The sequence below is a fragment of the Trichoplusia ni genome, chromosome 21, assembly GCF_003590095.1.
Source record: "Trichoplusia ni isolate ovarian cell line Hi5 chromosome 21, tn1, whole genome shotgun sequence".
Classification (NCBI taxonomy): Eukaryota; Metazoa; Arthropoda; class Insecta; order Lepidoptera; family Noctuidae; genus Trichoplusia; species Trichoplusia ni.
The window spans coordinates 710,796-730,532 of NC_039498.1; the positions used below are offsets into that span (position 1 = coordinate 710,796).

Here is a 19,737-nt window from a genome sequence, read left to right on the forward strand (position 1 = left end):
ACATTCAAACAAAAAAAAGCCTTTCAAACAATGAAATAATGTTTTCTTAAATTTGCAACATTACATAGGCATTACAAAAGTATTTCGGATAAAAAAGCCCAGAAAACTTGCATAAAACTGCATAATAGGTATGCAATGTGAAAGATCTGTACGATCAAACCTATCAATGAATAAAAGCGTACGCTAGACGGTTTTTGACATTATGTATCTATTGACAGAACAATGTTTACTGATACCTGGGATTTTTCAACATTTTAACGATTTGATCAGTCTACATCCGCCATTACAGAGACCGCACACGTGGTCATCATCATTCCTCTGCCCTTATCCCAATTATTTTATTTGGGGTCGGCGCAACATGTCATCTTCTTCCACACCTTCCTATCGGCCTTCATCTCACAAGAAACACTCTTTACAGTCATATCGTCTTTCACACAATCCATCCATCGTTTCTTTGGTCGTCCTCTTCCCCTATATCCATCCACATCCATGCTTAACGCCTTCCTTACCACATGATTTTCATTCCTCCGCATAACATGCCCATACCGGCCGGTTACCACGTAGTTTCTCTGTAACCGGTGCCACTTTCAAACTTCCCCTTATATTCTCATTTATTACTCTATCCGCTCTCGTAACACCACACGTGGTCCTTCCAAGAAATCCTTTAACAATTTGTTGTAATCTCTACTTATTTAAAATTTTCTTCTTTCGTAGCCTGGTAAAAACAGGGGAAGGAACGAGACTGAATGAGTTTCTGAGATCCCAAAGCTAAGCCGACGAGGATTAGGAACATATTTTTGGAAATTTCCCCAATAAGGCTGATAAGAGTGTGTAGCTATCAGCACTTACATCCGTCATACAATGTCTGGAAAAGTCATTTTGGCTGTCGGTCTAGACAGCGTAACCTCATAACTAACCTCATGTAGTCTTTATTTAAGTTCCATTTATGCAGTAGGGATGACGGTAGGTATTTTACTTCAATGATCGTCAGGTAGGTTAACGAATAAAATACGTAATTTTTCTTTGTAAATTGGTACAGTAAATAGTACTCATGCACATGAAGTCACTTTTATGTTCATACTAGCTGTTGCCCGCGACTTCATCCCCGTGGGTAGAAGATATAAGTTATGATTTATACCTGCCCTGTTTTTTTTACATTTTCCATTGTATCTTCGCTCCTATTAGTCGCAGCGTGATGGTTTATAGCCTAAAGCCTTCCTCGATAAATGGTTTATTCAACACAAAAATATTTTTTCAATTTGGACCAGTAGTTCCTGAGATTAGCGCGTTCAAACAAACAAACTCTTCAGCTTTATATATTAGTATAGATATAGATTTTGCTTTGTCGTAACATCACAAATTACACATATCCTATACTTTAGATTTTTGTCATTGTCAATTTTAAAAAAAGGGTTGTCTGATAGTTTTTTTATTATCACGCTATTTATTTATCAGCAATTTAAAGGCAAATCATGATCAAAACACCAGGGGGCCAAGATAACACGTTTCCCACCTTTTTTATTTTAGAAATAGTCCAAATGTTTGTGAGGAAGATCAGTTTTAATATTAAGAGGGCAATCAAACGTGTTTCAGGAAACCGTTTATCTGGGCGCAGTTTTGCAAAATCTTATATCTTATGACACTATGTAAAATCCATAGTTACCGAGCCTGACTCTCACTTCACCAGCTCCGTCCACAAAAATAATTTGACATCTTCTTTATATCGTCAGAAAACATCGTGTGTGAAAATAATAACTGTCTGGCTATCACTGTTCCAATTTTATGATAGGTACCTCATAATCACTGTCATAATCCGTCTAGCAATTTCAGGTGTAGGCCGTCCCAAGAACAGACGTGCTCGAAAATCATAACCCACCAAGGGTTTTCCAATTAAAAAATGGAAAACCCTCGAAAGTAAAACATTTTTTGGCAGAAGTGTTATTATTTTTTACTTGCAACCCCCCCCATTTTTAAACGGCTCGATTTGTCAAACATGTCTAAACGAACACTTGCACATAATTCACGTTTAAATTAAAATAGTTCAATTTGTTCGAAAGCTATGATGTCACAGACAGACAGGCAGGCAGATATGTCAAATTTATAGACCTCTTTTTGGGATTAAATAAGAAAAAGTTATTAAAACAGCTGTGAAATATTTGACACCAGGATAGTATCGTAAACGATGAAATGTGTTTGATTTAAACATTTGATAGTCTTTGGGCCGCTCAAGATTACTTATAATTTAGAAATAAAAAAGGAAGTTTAAAATGTAAAAAAAATGTTTCATTTTCAATATTGCATTACATTTTTGCGATGATCGTTATTATTAAATTTCTTAGTTTTTCACATCTTGAAAATCACGCAGACAAAGTCGCGGGCAACAGCTAGTACTAACTAAATTACATCTTGTTATGTAACCATGGCAACGAGAAAGTAACACGTGGATTTTGTTTTGACTCTATAATATAAAGCTGTGTTTATAATGCGGGACGTATTTCGTTTAATAATACTTTAAGTTGTGAACTATCACAACTGTCATACAACGCCATCTAGCCTCAAATGAAGCAAAGCTTGTTTTATGAGTGCCAGACAATTGATGAACACATACTTTATTAATATTTTAAATACATACATATTAAAGATAAAAATAACCCTTATTTACTAATATTATTAATGCGAAAGTATCTGTATCTGCCCGTCTGTATTTCTCAAAACTACTGAACGGATTGTTATGAAATTTAATACACAGATAGTCTAGAGCCTGAGAAAGGACATAGGCTGCTTTTTAACCGGAAAAGGGTTGTAATTGGTATTGGGACTTCGAAGTTTATAGGAAACCATTTCCTGGAATGTACTACGGCTTTGATAAATATTGTTTATTTTAAATAATTAAATATGTACGCAGCGGTTTTTAGATATTCTGATTGTGCGCGGGAAACGTTAACCATAGCGCGCTGTAACCTGTTACGCGGAGTATTTAACCCAGACACAGAACAAATGATCATGCTCATCATTTTTGCGTATATAATTGAATCCACGACCTCCGGTAACCGCTAACCACCAGACCAACAGTCCAGTCAAATTTCGAATGATAAACATTTCAAAGTCCGTTAATTAACAACTCTTAAAACAGGATAATAATTCTCGTATTATATTACGAGGGCCGCCATTTTGTCTCCAATATGGCCGAATCCTAAGAGCCAAGCAAAGCGGATGCCACTTTCACCTTGCTATGTCGTAACGAAACCAAAACTTAACGGTTTATTATCATAATACATAATAACTAGTTCTTTTTTGGACTTTTTGTAGACTGAGAATAGAATAAAAGTTGATTTGGACTTGTGAGAAATTTTACGTTACATTGCTTGCTAAGATACAGCACTGTTTATACAAGGACTAGCTGTTGCCCGCGACTTCGTCCCCGTGAGTAGAAGATATAGGTTATGATTTATACCTGCCTTGTTTTTTCACATTTTCCTTTGTATCTTAGCTCCTATTAGGCGCAGCGTGATGGTTTATAGCCTAAAGCCTTCCTCGATGAATGGTCTATTCAACACAAAAATATTTTTTCAATTTGGACCAGTTGAGATTACCGCGTTCAAACAAACAAACAAACTCTTCAGCTTTATATATTAGTATATAGAAGTAAAGATAGTATAGATTGGGTGGAACTATAATGCACTGCAACGCGATATTTCTTGCCAAGTCTAAATGAACTTTATTCAGTGACGACAGAGTTGAAAGTCGCATTTCCTTGTATCTGTTATACTGTCTTTATCATGTTGGGATTCACTTATCAGAGCGAAGTCGTTGTGTTTTCATACAGCTTTTAGATTTGTAGTTTAGTGTTAAGATGGATTCCACTATGCTGGACTGCCAAGTCAAAGATCACAGGTTTGAATCCCAGCAATTTATTTTTTTCTATTCTTTGAAATATTTTTAATTTGTGAGGATTTCCGCGACGCCTCATCAATTAAAATTCCGACAACGTTCCTAAATTTACGTTTCAAAGTAAATAAAAACCAGTTATTTAACTAAAATCAACTAAGTTTCACTTAGGTTAGGTCAGTATCTGCCGTTATGAGTCTTGTTTACACCTTCTATAATTATAATATCTTTCGTGATTCGTAATTTTTTATTTAACAACGGTTTAATGCCGCGTATTTATCGCGATAGCCCGTCACGAAGATTTTGACTCGCTCGCCCGACGCGTCATATTCTTCATGATCAAGGACTCCGGTTGAGTCCGAAACTAGTCAGACGACATTTATAATTAATGTAAATTTTCATTATTAATTGTTATAATAGCAACAGAAGCACAAACAAACTGAGCAAAATACAACTAACCTGGTATCACAGTTCATGAGAAACAGTATAGTCACAGAAGGACAGAGAGGCAGTAGACAACCAAATTCTTATTCTGTTTTTACTTTTTGGTACAGAAAACAGGTTTCTATCTAGAAACAGTTTCAAAGAAATGTCACGAATTTGTAAGAGTTGTATTTGTTAAACACATTAGCGGGTACACGACAGACAGGCAACATTAGGCTGGGTGACCGTTACAATTCAATTGTTGACACACATAGTTTTGTAATGTAGAGTTCATTTTTAAATTGAAGTTGAAGCATCGGTGTTTCAAGTGTGTAAGGCATATTCATTACTAGCTGTTGCCCGCAACTTCGTCCAAGTGGGTAGAAGATATAAGTTATGATTTATACCTGCCCTGTTTTTTTTCACATTTTCCATTGTATCTTCGCTCCTATTAGTCGCAGCGTGATGGTTTAAAACCTAAAGCGTTCCTCGGTGAATGGTCTATTCAACACAAAAGAAATCTTTAAATTTGGAGCTTTATATATTAGTATATAGAGTATAGATTGATGATGCAAAGCGAAAACATTGGACGGACTGTTTAGCCTGTCAAGTACCTAGATCCAAAATAACATAGGATACGTATTTTTTTTATATTTTTCAATATTCTCGGTAAACCTGGCGACAGGACTTAGATTTACGTTAAATTAAGTACCCTAGTCTGACTTAATAATAATAATATTTCTTTAATTCAGATCAAATATGTACACTACAAGATGCATATAAATTATTATTATAAATAAGAGACGTGAGAGTATTAATCTATTGGAGATAATAATTAAATACAAAGATGGTAGTGTTTTCGTTCTTATTTTTTTTTTCGCGGCGTAAAGCGCATATCATAACCAACGTCGAGGGCACGTTGTGGGCTAAAGACTTCCACCGACTCAATACCTTCTGCCTAAGCCAGAGTCGTGGGATCTATTGGGCGTGCCCTGCGCGACTCTTGTTGCTGGGGTGCTTTCAGCCTGCATTTACCACGATTCCTATATTATTAATTTGAAAGAACGTGTGTGTATACACATAAACATGTGTATAGTTGTTACCTCCTCTCTCCAAAACGGCTGAAACGATTTAGATGAGATTTAGTTTCGAAATAACTTATACCTTGGTTGTCAAACTAACATAGGCAGCTTTTATACGACTTCGTTGAATAAAATTGAATAACGTTATCACCTTAAAACTTGTAAACCTACACATAGTTCGCAATAAAGATATTAAATTTGAAAGGGCTTTGTTTTACACTTAGTCAATGAGGATACAGATTAAGGTCTTTTCACATCTGTGAAAAAAAAAAAGTCTTAATTGTGGATACCTTAACACCAACTGCCGAGACTTTTAATGATACAGTTAATGAGATACAGCCTGGTGACAAAACGGACTGACGGACGGACAGCGGAACCTTAGTAATGGAGTTCCGTTTAGACCCCTGAATAAAAGAACCCTAAAACAACCTTATCGAAACCTCAATTTTATAAATCCAATCTGTGATGAACAAGCCCTTAACCCAAATAGAAATTAATTGATTTCAATCAATTGTTTTAATGATATCAATAAAAATTCCGAAGCACTTTAATTCACTTTATTGTATGTTTTTAATTAAACTTTATAGGTCATTAATGATACTTTTAAAGACTTTTAGAGTCTTTAATTAATTTGATTTGGTTGTAACACTGGACTAGCATTGTTTACAGTTATTAACCGACTTTGAAAAAGGAGGAGGGTCTTAATTCGAGCGATATGTATATTTAAGCAGTTTTTGTTCTTTGACCTACTACGACCTTTTGAAGTTCTGACCTCCTCAACCCAGTTACATGGGCAACACGATACACCTTAGACTGGTTGTCAGACTTTCTAGCATCTGACTATCTGTAACGACTGTCAAAGATGTGTAATAAGAGCTGAGACCCATAATTTAATGTTGCTTACAAAACACGGAGGAACTCATTATGACATGAATGGTCACCCATCCACGGACCGGCCTTATCAAGTCAAGCTCAACCCTATAACATTATTTTGATACCTAATATTGAAATATAAATTCTAGGTCCATCAAAAAAAGGTACTTAGTTACTTACATCCCAATTCATCAAAAAACTTCGGCTTCAGGCCCCCAGCTTCAAATTTCACTTCGTCCTCATAAATTTCAGTCACAGGCACTTCAATTTGTGGCACAACACTAACTTTAGTTGGTATCACATCACTATTCACTAAGTTCTCAAACTCAGACTTTGGCAACACTGATTTATATTTCAAGTTTTTTAAGTTCCCTTTATCGTCCATTATAGTGATGTCCTCAAAGTTATTTACAACGTCATTATCCTTACCAACACTCCTAATTATTTCCGAACTGAATTTCTTTTCATTCAAAAGTTTATTTAAAACAACATCAGTTTTTTTGTTCACAAAGTTTTTAGAATCGAACAAATCCTTATTGACTACATCTAAATCTATATCACAGAGTAAATTACTAAATAAATGCATTAAAAATACTGTGCGTATTAAATAAAATGACATTTCGATTTTTTAATTTTGACAACACTTAAAGCACGGACTTTTTGCAGACACTTTTGAATCACGTTTGTTTAAAACTTTTTTGATTTATTAGCACTTTTTTGGGAGCGAGTTTTTTGATAGTTTTAAAATTCTTGTTTTTAAAATTGAAAGTAGATGGTCAGCTTACGGCTGGCTGCGACTGAATGACGCCCATCCGAGACAAGTTTGGTGAAATGTTTACGTAAGTTAAGCTAATAAGAAATTGGTCACTGCTAATTTGGCGCGGTCTTTGTATTGATAAACTGGCACATAACATTTATGTAACAGCTGTTTTTAATGTTTTTGCAGATGTCTTTCTACCTTATTCGAAATGAGATTTTAAAATATATTTTTTCATTCTTATGTAGTTTGAAATTGTGAAGATTTGTTAATTTAGTTCCGTTGTAAGTAGGTTATATGTATTTTGCAAATTGAAATAAGGATTTGTGTTAAACAAATCTTGAATATAACAATTTTTCTTGTATTTTTCTATGCGTTTTAATGAGGGGACTATGAAAGCTTACCGATAATAAAAAAACACATGGATTTTAGGTGTTATACTTATGTATTTTAAAGAAGCTACAATTATCTTCGTAATCTGTACTCTATACATATATATAAAGCTAAAGAGTTTGTTTGTTTGAACGCGATAATCTCAGGAACTACTGGTACAATTTGAAAAATTATTTTTGTGTTGAATAGACAATTCATCGAGGAAGGTTTTAGGCTATATATCATCACGCTGCGACCAATAGGAGGGAAGAAATTCATGACTCATATCTTCTAACCACGCAGACGAAGTCGAGGGCAACTGCTAGTATTTAAATATACTTAGGGATCTTTTACTTTTTTTGGATAGGCATCATCATATGACTCCTTCCGCTTTAAGTTAAGCGGAAGGGAGTGTCAGACTCCTACTGACTAAAACCCACCCATGTTGTTCCTTCCTTTGCCCTTCGAGTACCGGGGCCACGGTAACTCTTACGGACAATCCCGCTACCTGGTTACCGCTACAAGGTTTTTACATAGGTATAGGTACCTGCCGATGATTTATAGAAATTGGATTGAATTTGATTTGACACTATTCGTAAATTGGAAATTGTTAATATCGGAATTGGGGCAATGTTTATATAAATTAAATGTCTGTTTTAAACCGATTCTAAGTTGGAATTATTTTATTCTCTTAATTTTAATATAAATTAAAAGAGTAAAATTAATTATTTTATAAAAGTTTATCTTTTATTAATTGTAAATTTCTCTCTTTCTAAATTAAGTCTGTGACTAATTATACCACAAAGAGCTCTGTGTTTATCATTTTTATTTCATGCGGGTACAATTCACAACAATACCATCAAATTTTGTCTGCTAATCTTGTAGTCAGCCAATTTCACATAATCACAAATGTTGTGTTACGTTACTATGTTACTTTGACTGCTCGGATAACCGAGTGGTTGAAGTAACCATGCTGAGCGCGTCGCATCGCGGGTTCGATCCCCGCGTAGGACAAGCATTTCAGTGATCCACGAATTATTCTTGTTCTGTGCGTCTTGTGCACGTGATTTTTATGTTTGCGGAACCCTCCGTAACCCAAGGATTCTATTCCTGATAGCGGGCGTCGTTTTCAAAAAAAAAATCGGGACCCCTAGCACAGATTCATTATTTGCTTAAAATTATACGTTTGATTTATTTATATTTTTAACTTTTGATTTATAACTCTTCACGCGCCTTATTTGAGAACGCTATATCAAAACAAAATTTTACTGAAAATATGTTTAATTAATTTCAACACATCATTGTCACTATTGAAATGAAACTACTTTTATGGATTTTATCGCGGTTTAATTTTAGATTTTAGTACCCGACGTTTCGAAACCTTTGCAGGTATCATGGTCACGGGCAGACAAATCTAAAATTAAACCGCGATAAAATCCGTAAAAGTAGTTTCATTTCAATGTCTAACATTCGCGTAAACCTAAGAAACTACTATTGTCACTATTATTTATTTTTATTCCTTTTAACTTAAACTACTATTATAGATAGGATCGTCCGACCAGTTTCGGACACAACCGGAGTTTTTAATCATAAGCTGACGCGGTATCGGGAAACTTCAAAACATACCATAATTATAGTTTCATAACCTAAAGTAGTATTCACAATAGGGGTGATGACATTTTTTTTGCAGTGTCCGTATTGTATTATAATTTATTAAGTAGTAATTTATTATTTTGTATAATAATGGATACGTATTTTTAATTTTTCCCGCAAACATAAATTGACCAAATTACAGTGAATGAAACTTACTCGTTACATCACGATTGAGTATAAATTTTACTATATCGTTACGTCACAAGCCCCCTCTCCTAAACTTTAAAGCAGCTAATCTTTGTCAATTCTAGTTTTTCTGAAAAAGGAAAAATTACGTGTCTCATACTTTTCAATTATCTAACTGAGGGACTAATGAGATTTTTTCTTTTTATACCCAGTCGTCATCCCTATTGACATCCAATTTAATAGTGGTTTCTTAGGTTTACGCGAATGTTAGACATTGAAATGAAACTACTTTTACGGATTTTATCGCGGTTTAATTTTAGATTTTAGTTCCCGACGTTTCGAAACCTTTGCAGGTATCATGGTCACGGGCAGACTGAGATGGCGTTCGTCTTGACAGAAGATGTTGCTCGTTCTACCTTCATATTTTAATTAATTATTTGTGGTCCGACCTACGCAGTATGAGCTCACTGTGTCTTGATGTCTTGCAGCGCTGCTCTTGGGTTTGGCCTTGAGTTTATTTATTATTGGATCCCAAGTAGGTGATATCTTCCAGCCATCTTCTCTATTGAAATTAGGGTGTTTTTTAATCTCAATAGCCTCGCGAAACATCCTAGGTAGGAATTTGGATTCTTTAGCGAGGATCTGTGGTTGGTCAAATCTAATATAATGGCTGGAACCTTCAGCATGTTCGGCGACAGCAGACTCGCCGCTCAACGAAGTCTGCAGTCGCCGAACACCTATCACCTACTTGGGATCCAATAATAAATAAACTCAAGGCCAAACCCAAGAGCAGCGCTGCAAGACATCAAGACACAGTGAGCTCATACTGCGTAGGTCGGACCACAAATAATTAATTAAAATATGAAGGTAGAACGAGCAACATCTTCTGTCAAGACGAACGCCATCTCAGTCTGCCCGTGACCATGATACCTGCAAAGGTTTCGAAACGTCGGGAACTAAAATCTAAAATTAAACCGCGATAAAATCCGTAAAAGTAGTTTCATTTCAATATCCAATTTAATCTTTACAGCTATCTAATATTTACAGCAGCAAAATTCTCTGTATGGGAAGATGCCACAGGCAATTTTATGCAGACCATGTAAGTTCATCAAAATCCTTTAAGGTTCGAAGCCATGCCAATGTATATCTTAAGTCAAAGGGCAGAAGGTTCACAGTTTACTCTTCGAAGTCTTCAGCATTTTCCTAAGATCCTTCCTTAGCAGTTTCCCGGCTGGAGATTTCGGTATCTGGTTCACGAAGCGAACTCCGCCTCGTAGGTGTTTGGGGTTTGATAACTGAAAGAGAAAGCAATTAGGTATAGAGTTATAGGAATAATGAGAAAAGTAATGGAAAAGTAGTCGGGATGGCAAAACACTTGGGAAAGATAGCAATTAACTGCGAAAAGGATAGAATCTAAGAAAATTAATACCCCCAAAATGTAAAAAAACGACGTTTTTATTATCAAATATGTCTAAGAAATTTCTGACATAATTACCTACTAAATTGAAGACGCTCAATACATTCAATGTCAAGGTTATAACACTAATCTTTTTATCGTCGGGGGTTAAATAAGCCTGTTTGAAAAAAATATTACCAAAGTTAATCATTAAGAAATCGATTACACATCTATCATGTACTTAATCCAAAAACAACTCAGGATAAATTATCTTGAAAAAAAAAGCGACGTCCACTTAAACATATTTTAATCTTGGTGTCGCTGTCCTTCTCTTCTTACCAAATGTAAAGAAAAACAATATATCTTGTCTCTTACCCTCTCCGCCACGAAGTTCTGAACCTCCTTCTCGGTCAGGGTCTGTCGTGGTTGCGGCACCACAAACGCGAGCGGCACTTCTCCAGCCGCGCGATCCTCGATGCCTACTACCGCTGCCTCTTTTATACCCTCGTGCTGGAGTAGAACTGCCTCTATTTCTGCTGGTGGCACCTAGGAAGTTAGAAACATGGGTGAGTATATTTTGATTGTTGATTACAACTTTTAAATAAGTTAGTTAAAGGCATGCGATACTACTTCCTACCCTTACTTCTATATTTGCGAAATGACAGAAAACTTTGAATATGTAAGCGTTTCAATGAAATTATTTTTTGTCTAGTCTTAACTGCAAACAACCAACGACGAATAGACATAATTATGATAGACGTTCTTGAATAAAAACCACTATTTTTCAAATGTCTCTTATTAAATTATGCAACGGTTTACTTTGGCGTATATATCGGGTTTACCCGACTAGTTTTCGACAACCGGAGTCCTTAGTCATGAGCTGACGCCGTGGTGAGATCGCAAGTCGAGTTGCATCATTTAATAATGAATCATCCTCATGAAAATCTAATATGTAAAATTCTCCTGTTACGGTGTAAGTCGGTGTACGTAATTGAATTTCTCCGAAACGGCTCGACCGCGTCTTGTGTAATTTTTTGTACATCATTCAGTAGGTCTGGGAATCGGACTATACCAATTTTTTTCTACCCTTTTTTCATATGGGTCAGATAGCAAATTCTGTAAAAAAAACACATCACATCCACCGCTTACCTGAAACCCCTTATACTTGATCAGCTCCTTCAATCGATCCACAATGAAGAAGTAGCGGTCCTCATCATAGTAAGCTATGTCTCCAGTCTTGTAGAACCCCTCTTCATCAAAGTCTGACCCTCGGCCGATGTTCACGTAGCCCTTCATGAGCAGTTCCCCTTTGGCGCAGAGCTCCCCACGCTGGTTTGGGCCTAATGGTTCTCTGGTCTCTATGTCAACTACCTGAAACATACAATAGTTAAATGTACTGCATTGATAGCCGAATGGTTGAGGTCACCACGCAAAACCCACTGAGCGTGACGTGTCGCGAATAGGATAAGCGTTGTGTGATCCACGAATGCTTGTCCCGAGTCCGGGTGTCTATGTGACTTGAATGTTTGTGACTCCCCCTCGACTTAAGGATTAAATCCCATACTGTGAAAGTCGAGAGAAGTATAGTTACCGGCACGGATCTTGAGCGGTCGGCCGAAGAGTGGGGATCGCTTTGCGCATCGTACACTCATGACAAAATAAAACGCCAATCTTGAGCCGTCTTGAGGTGCATGCAGCTGCAGCAAAGAAAAAATTCGCCTCACTTCATACCGCAAATGGACCCAGAAAGTCACTTCTGCGCAGGTGAAGGTCAGCGCGCAAGACCCGTGCCGGTAACTATGAATCATTTTCTTGCCGGTTCTTGTCCATAGCAAAGATCTTTTTGAACAGTGTATCAAAAGCGCCTGGAAAACGCACTGAAATAAAAAAAAATATTTTGTTTTTGACAACTTACTTTAAGTATAGTATTAGGTGAGATGACACCAACGCTGCCTAGTTTGTTGATGGGGTCATTAAACTGGTACCGCAGGACTGCTAGTGTGACCTCTGTAGCACCATACCCTTGGTACACTCCTTCTACGTTCGGGAACCTGGAACATTTGATAAATGTATTTATTTCTGCAGTAGGATATTTGAATTTAAATCCGTTTAGTGCTAGCACGTAATAAATCTATCTAGATAGATTTCCCAAAAATATTGAATACGTATTTTTATTTTTTTGAAATTAACATCATTTAATATGATTATAAAATGTATGGTAAAGGGAGCTAGTGAAAAGCGTACTGGTAAGTGACGTCACACGAGATTTTTAATCACTGCAGTCCCCTTAATGTTTTCGAGATAAAATTATTGTGCAATGTATGACTTACGTGTCTTCATGATAATTTTAAGATTTCGAGGTAAAAGCAGATATAGGCATGAATCAAATCTTAAAGTCATATTATCTCAAGTTTACGAAAGAGATGCAACTACTCCATGTATTATCCTATCACGCTTCCACAACCAAAACAATATTACTAAAAGACGTGGGTAGCCAGGGCCGGATCTAGGGGCCCAGGGACCCCGAGGCCTCGAGGCAACAAAGGAGTTCAAGTTATTTTCATTCAATGAAAAATTTATAGAGCTTTTTTTAGATGCCTACTTCTGGTGGTGGGCCCTTAGGCACTGGCCTAAAGTGCCTTATGGATAATACAGCACTGTGGGTCTCATATATTCAAAAATACACGTTTTCATTTTCTGCTGTGTTAACTTACGTGGCTTCCACATCTTTGATGGTGTCCTTGTGCAATGGCGCTGCCCCAGAATATATCATTCTGACGGAACTCAGATCGTACTTCGATTTGTTTTTACAAACCGCTACTAATACTGGTGGCACCACTGTCAGTTGAACTACCTGGAATTTACAAAGGAAAAATAATTCTTAATTAGTTCTAACAATAGGGTAGGTTTTTGCCTGGCAGTGTGATTTACAGGCTGTTGTTTGTAGATAGCTGAAGAAAAATCATATCAAATTAATTTTAAATTATAATAGTCTACAGCTTTCACACAATGCCATCTAGTCCCAAACTACTAGACAGCTGATAAACATACCTATATATTTTTTGCATAATATTGACATATTATACCCAGGCATACAACAAATGAGCATGTTCATCACATAAACATTGGTCCTGAGTGGGAATTGAACCCACGATATCAGGAATAGCAGTCAGGGCCACTAATCACTAATAAAAACTATTAATAAAAAATGATCTCACTGGAACATAAAATCGATATAAAAACTACAATATGTGTTAATTCAGGTTATAAAATATCTGTTATCCAAATTTCGTCCAACTCTCTTCAATGGTTTTTGAAAGATAGAGTAACAGACAACCACCCATACTTCCAAACTTCCGCGTTTTATAATATAAGCACCATTTTTCGACTCCCATACCTTATACTTCTCAATGGCCTTCAGATAAGTATCAACGCTGAACTTGCTGAGGTAGACAGCCGTCCTGCCGGTGACCAGGGCAGTGAGTGTGCCCACCAAACCCATGACGTGGTACCAAGGGGATATGGTGAGAGACATCTTGCTAGCGTCGTGGGATGCTGGACTGAGGGAGAGATGTATATCTATATATGTATATTATTGTATAAATTGGTAATGGTGCTTTTTCTTTTGGATTTTGGTAATTAACTATTTAGTAGCTGCAATTACTGAAGTTGCGTTTTTACTAGAGATGTGCGAGAGATGTGTTTGTGAAGAACCAATAGAATCGCTTCATTTACGGATATCCTCGCATGACACATTTCCATCGCGCATCTCTGGTGGAAATGCAGCCTTCATTGCATTCAAAAAGTGACGAGTGACGCGTGACGAAAAACTTTTCTCCAACGCCGACCAAGAAGTACCACTTCGAAAACTGATTCCCGTGTGAAAGTAGTGAAGCTTCGATATGTGGAAATGAATTTGAAATGCCCGCATTCACTCTTGTAGATACAGCAAGAGTGAATGCGGGCATTTTTATCCCTTTCTATCCCTCCTACGCTGGGATACCGATAACGTTTAACGAAACAGCGCAGCTTTCATACCCTCTCCATATTAGCGTAATAGATTTAACATAATGTAGTTGAAAGGCGGATAAGAGGTTTCGCTTTAAAACAACGGGGTTTAATAGATCAATTTGAACTGCGGATAACGTTTAACGAAACATTGCTTTCATACAATGGGTATAATAGTAGGCGCTTAGTAGCGTAATACGTTTAACATAACCTAGTTGGAAGTCGGATAAAAAGATTCACTCCAAAAAAAACGGGAGCTTAATTGATCAATTTGAAACTGTATACTTACTTCTTGTATTTAAGAAATGAGTATATAAGGGGAAGTTTGAAAGTGGCACCGGTTATAGAGAAACTACGTGGTAACCGGCTGTCATGGTATGCGGAGGAATGAAAATCATGTGGTGCGGAAGGCGTTAAGCATGGATGTGGATGGATATAGGGGAAGAGGACGACCAAAGAAACGATGGATGGATTGTGTGAAAGACGATATGGCTGTAAAGAGTGTTTCTTGTGAGATGACGGCCGATATCAAGGTATGGAAGAAGATAACATGTTGCGCCGACCCCAAATAAAATAATTAGGATAAGGGCAGGGGAATGATGATGATGATACTTACAGACCACACGCAGTGATAACATTAAGATGCGTAGTCATTACCCCTTTGGGCAGACCCGTCGTTCCAGAAGAATACATAATAAACAACGTATCCGTCTGACCTTCTACTTCTACAGACTGAAACTCCTCGTAATTAACATTTTTGATCAGTCCATTCTTCTCGAAAACCAAGTCGTCGAAACTGAGAGTGTTTTGAAACTTTGCGCCGTCAAAAACTATGATTTTCTTGACGAATTCCAGGGATCTGATCGTCTTTGCGTGTATCTCGTACATTGTCGATGATATTATGAAGTATTTTGGTTTTGATATGTTTGTGACGTGGATTAATTCATCTGGAATTGTTGGAAAATAGACTTTATTGTAATGTGTTAGTTTTGAAATCTTCTTGCATTCAAGCGTTTTGTAGTACGACATACGTTTTTTTAGTTTTTCGGCGTTGCCTATTACATGGGAGCAATACCTATCCGTCAAGGCAGATGACTAACGAGTACCATAAGCTAAGATATAATGCTTTAAAGTTTAGGAGAGGATTGTGACGTAACGACTTCGCATAACTTTCTATTCAGAAGTGACGTCACTCGTAACTCTATTTCATTCACTGTGATTCGATCAATATGTTCTTGAGGGACAAAAAAGAAATTACGTATCTAGAATGTTTCATTAATTCAAATTGACATCATCCCTATTGGCTATCTTGGAAGCCACAACAAAATAAATCATAAATAATTAATAGGAGAGGAAAAACAATGGCTTTGGATAAGAACTATCGTGAGACTGATTCATTAATTAGTGGCGCCGCGTCAGCTCATAATTAAGGACTCCGGTTAGGTCCGAAACTCGTCGGGCAATCCCGATGAATACGCGTGAGTAAACCGTTGCATCATTTAATAAAGGCTAAAATCATTATAAATTACTTTTCTCACCTTTGGCATACCCTGTGTTTATCGTGGTCAGTATTGCGCCTGTGCAAGCTACTCCTACTACCGCGCCCCAGTATTCCTGACGGTTTTCAGAGAACAGAGCTATCGTGTCTCCCTTTCTGACGCCCATACGAGTGAGGGAGACAGCGAAGTTCATAGCTTGCTGTATTATGTCCGAATATGTTAGGTGTTCATCTGTGGCTCCGTTTATCTGTAGGAGATATAATTATAGTACAGTAGTAGTCCAGAACTTTTATACAACGCCATCTAGTTTCAAACTAAGCAAAGTTTGTATTGTGAGTATTAGACAACTGATAAACATACTTATATATTGCTAAATTCATACAAAATATAGTCCCAGTCTAACTAAGGGGTATCGTGTTGCCCACGTAACTGGGTTGAAGAGGTCAGATATGCAGTCGCTCCTTGTAAAACACTGGTACTTAGCTGCATCCATTTAGACAGGAAGCCGACCCCAATATATTTGGGAAAAGGCTAGGCTGATGATGTTGATAAAAATGCGCCTTATATAAACATATTTTTTGGATTTAATTAGCTAGCTTTAGCAGTTGATAAATATACTTAACATTCGTGAACATAATAACATTGTTATCTCATCATTGTTTTAATGAAGATTAGATAATGTAGTGTTTATTAACTTTGCAAGTATTTACAATAACGGCCCCCCATAAGTGGAGATCAAAGTCTACCTATATGGGTGTTCGCTAGACTGTTTTTGAATTTAAAAAATTATATAGCCATAGGTCAATTATAGGTACGGGTAGTCGAGTAGTTGAGGTCGCAAGGCCAAACTCACTGACAGCCACGTGACGCGGTTTCCCCGCGAAGGACGAGCGTTTGTGTGATCCACGAATGCTTATCCTGAGCCTGGGTGCATGTTGCTTGAATTTTTGTGAAACCCCGCGATACAGTCGTACAAAATCGTACAGAGTCGTTTCAAAAAAGAAAAACGAGAATTTTTACATAGATATTGAAAAGATATACATAAAGCAAGCAGGGCCTTATTTCCGCTATTAAACAATAACATGGAAATTGGATTAAAATTGTAATTTTTTGTGCTCTAATCCAGTACGAGGCCGAACACTTACGGTCATTTCCAATAATCATGTCATACGTTGTCTATCAACATTTTTAGGACGTTCCGAATAGTGTCAAATTTAATCCAATTTCCAACGCAAAGCATACGTGATCGGGGAGTGTGGGGTCCAGACAGGGTGTTTTAGTTTGGTCTGAGCCCTACGCCGTGCCATGGGCGTGGGTTGTAGTCATTATCCCTGATGAATATACAGATAATATAAGGTGCAACCTGGTGACAGTTTTTTTTTCATTTTTTTGTATGGGAACCCTTAAAAATGATATTGTTTATTTTGATAGTAACTATCATGAGAATGATTCAGTCGCGAGTCGAACTCAAGTTAGCTCATGATTCTCGGACTCCGGCTGGGTCCGAAACTAGTCGGGCGACCCCGATAAATACGCGAGAATAAACCGTTGCATCATTCAATAATTATTATTGATATTACACGGTACAAAAGTATTTGCAAGAGTTAGAGAGAGACCGTCGATTAAATTAGCAGACTCACACGGTACATTAAAACATAACCATAGTTATTTAGAACGAGGAAAAGCAATACTGATAAACGCGGTGCAATGCACTTCGCAATAGCGAACAGCTACATAAGTAGACAGGCTTAGCAACAAACAGCAATTGCAATATGGAAGTTGTCTTCAATTAATGCAAGCGTAGTACCTAGGTAAAGGAAAATGTTGTTTCATAATACTTCCACAGACTGTATATATATTGCAAACTGAATTAATTACTTATTTATAGTATACTAGCTGTTGCCCGCGACTTCGTCCGCGTGGTTAGAAGATATAAGTTATAATTTATACCTGCCTTCTATCTATCTTGTAGGATTCAGTCAGCGTTTGCAATGTAAGCGCAAAAAAAGTGTTTTTTTACGACCTCACATAAGAAACCTCAAAAATTGTAGCCTATGTGTTATTCTGATGTATAAGCTATATTGTGGTAAAGTTTCATTCAAGTCCATTCAGTAGTTTTTACGTGAAAGAGTAACAAACATCCATACATCCATACTTACAAACTTTCGCCTTTATAATAGTAGTAGGATTATTTTGTATGTTTTTACTTATGAGCTGTATTTTAGTGAGAAATTGTGTTTAACATGCTTGATACAAACTGTGTTTACATCAGGAAGTAAATCCTTACCTATTAAAAACAATTTATAAACTAAGGAATTTAATCCTTGTGTCGCGGGGTTTCCACAAATATACAAGTCACATGCACAAGACACCCAGACTTAGGATAAGCATTCGTGGATGAGAGAAATGCTTGTCACGATAGCAAAGATACAATGAAAATAAGAAAAATCTTTCACACATTTTACATAACCCTTGCCTTGCTATGGGATACTGTGTCACCCAGTTAATTGGGTGATGTCAGACAGACAGTCGTTCTGTAAAATACATTATTCAGATAATCCAGTAAGACTCGACGACTCGCACAACACAGGTTGGGAAATGGAAAACGACCCACAACCAACATTCTATGCGAAACTAAGATCATTCTCTCTATACCTAAAAGCAGACTAATTCTTAGGCAGTGTTTTTTGCGTTAATATAATAATATAGTTTATGAAAATTACAAATAACGTGGCTTTCTAATGGTACAAGAATTTACAAAATTATATCAATATATCCTGGGATAAATACCCCGACGACATTACTATAATTTTTGTAATATTAGTACACATTTACTTACCATAGCGACATTTTGTCTAAACGGCCACATTTTCCCCAAAACATAGTCACCAAAATTTATATTAGCGGGAACTAACACAGTTTGGGGTCCGTACACGTATTTAGGGTTCTTCAACATTGTTTTTCTGTAAACATACGAGCTATCGAGTCGAGATCGCGTGTGAAACTGATAAGTGCTGTTTTAATAGGGAAACCCAACTCGACTATCTATGAGATATAGGTACTAGTAGTTGATTGTGTTCTAATCTTCTAATTCTAAACATCATAATTACGTCAATTTAGTAAAATAGTTGTAGATTATTCTTTTATCAGTATGCCTTTATTTCTTCTGTGATTTGCTTAGATAGGGCTGGCAAGAAATTGGCAATATAAGTAGATTTTTCTTAAGACGGAATGTTATTTAACGGAAATAGGTATTTACACGATTTTCAGTAGGTAAACAGAAAAAAAACTGGATGGAATTTGAGATAAAAATACCATCCAGTTTAAAAACTAACCAAGGGGTATCGTGTTGCCCAGGTAACTGGGTTGAGGAGGTCAGATAGGCAGTCGCTCCTTGTGACACACTGGTACTTAGCTGAAAACGGTTAGACTGGAAGCCGACCCCAACATACTTGGGAAAATGCTAGGCCGATGATGACATACGTAAATGGGAATAACTTGGGTGTAAAACTACTTATAAATACCTATAATAATGAATCTTATAGATATTTAAAAGGTTTTTGAATGAACTCTGAACCATTAACATTGTTTATTAACGAAATATTTTATCTATAGCTGTTAATACTATCTGTATTCCGTAGTATAAGATTAGATAAACAT

General features: G+C 36.7%; 2 protein-coding genes across 3 annotated transcripts in view; both read right to left on the minus strand.

Annotated features, from left to right (window-relative positions):
• LOC113504074 (serine proteinase stubble) overlaps positions 1-6,977 on the minus strand; it is a 35,655-nt gene extending 28,678 nt beyond the window's left edge. For both annotated transcript variants that reach the window (XM_026886167.1, XM_026886166.1), the window contains exon 1: positions 6,447-6,977. In XM_026886167.1, coding sequence (XP_026741968.1) covers positions 6,447-6,885 — 439 coding nt within the window. In that variant the 5' untranslated portion in view covers positions 6,886-6,977. The remainder of the gene's footprint in view (positions 1-6,446) is intronic.
• A 3,214-nt stretch (positions 6,978-10,191) lies between these two features.
• On the minus strand, positions 10,192-19,243 carry LOC113504203 (4-coumarate--CoA ligase 1-like). The gene is made up of 9 exons (XM_026886376.1): positions 18,917-19,243; positions 16,117-16,324; positions 15,195-15,525; positions 13,968-14,130; positions 13,285-13,424; positions 12,486-12,621; positions 11,720-11,941; positions 10,946-11,116; positions 10,192-10,469 (listed from the first exon to the last, which is right to left on the minus strand). The coding sequence occupies exons 1-9, from the start codon at positions 19,031-19,033 to the stop codon at positions 10,344-10,346; spliced, it is 1,614 nt and encodes a 537-aa protein (XP_026742177.1). The 5' UTR covers positions 19,034-19,243; the 3' UTR covers positions 10,192-10,343.
• Between the last annotated feature and the right edge of the window lie 494 nt (positions 19,244-19,737).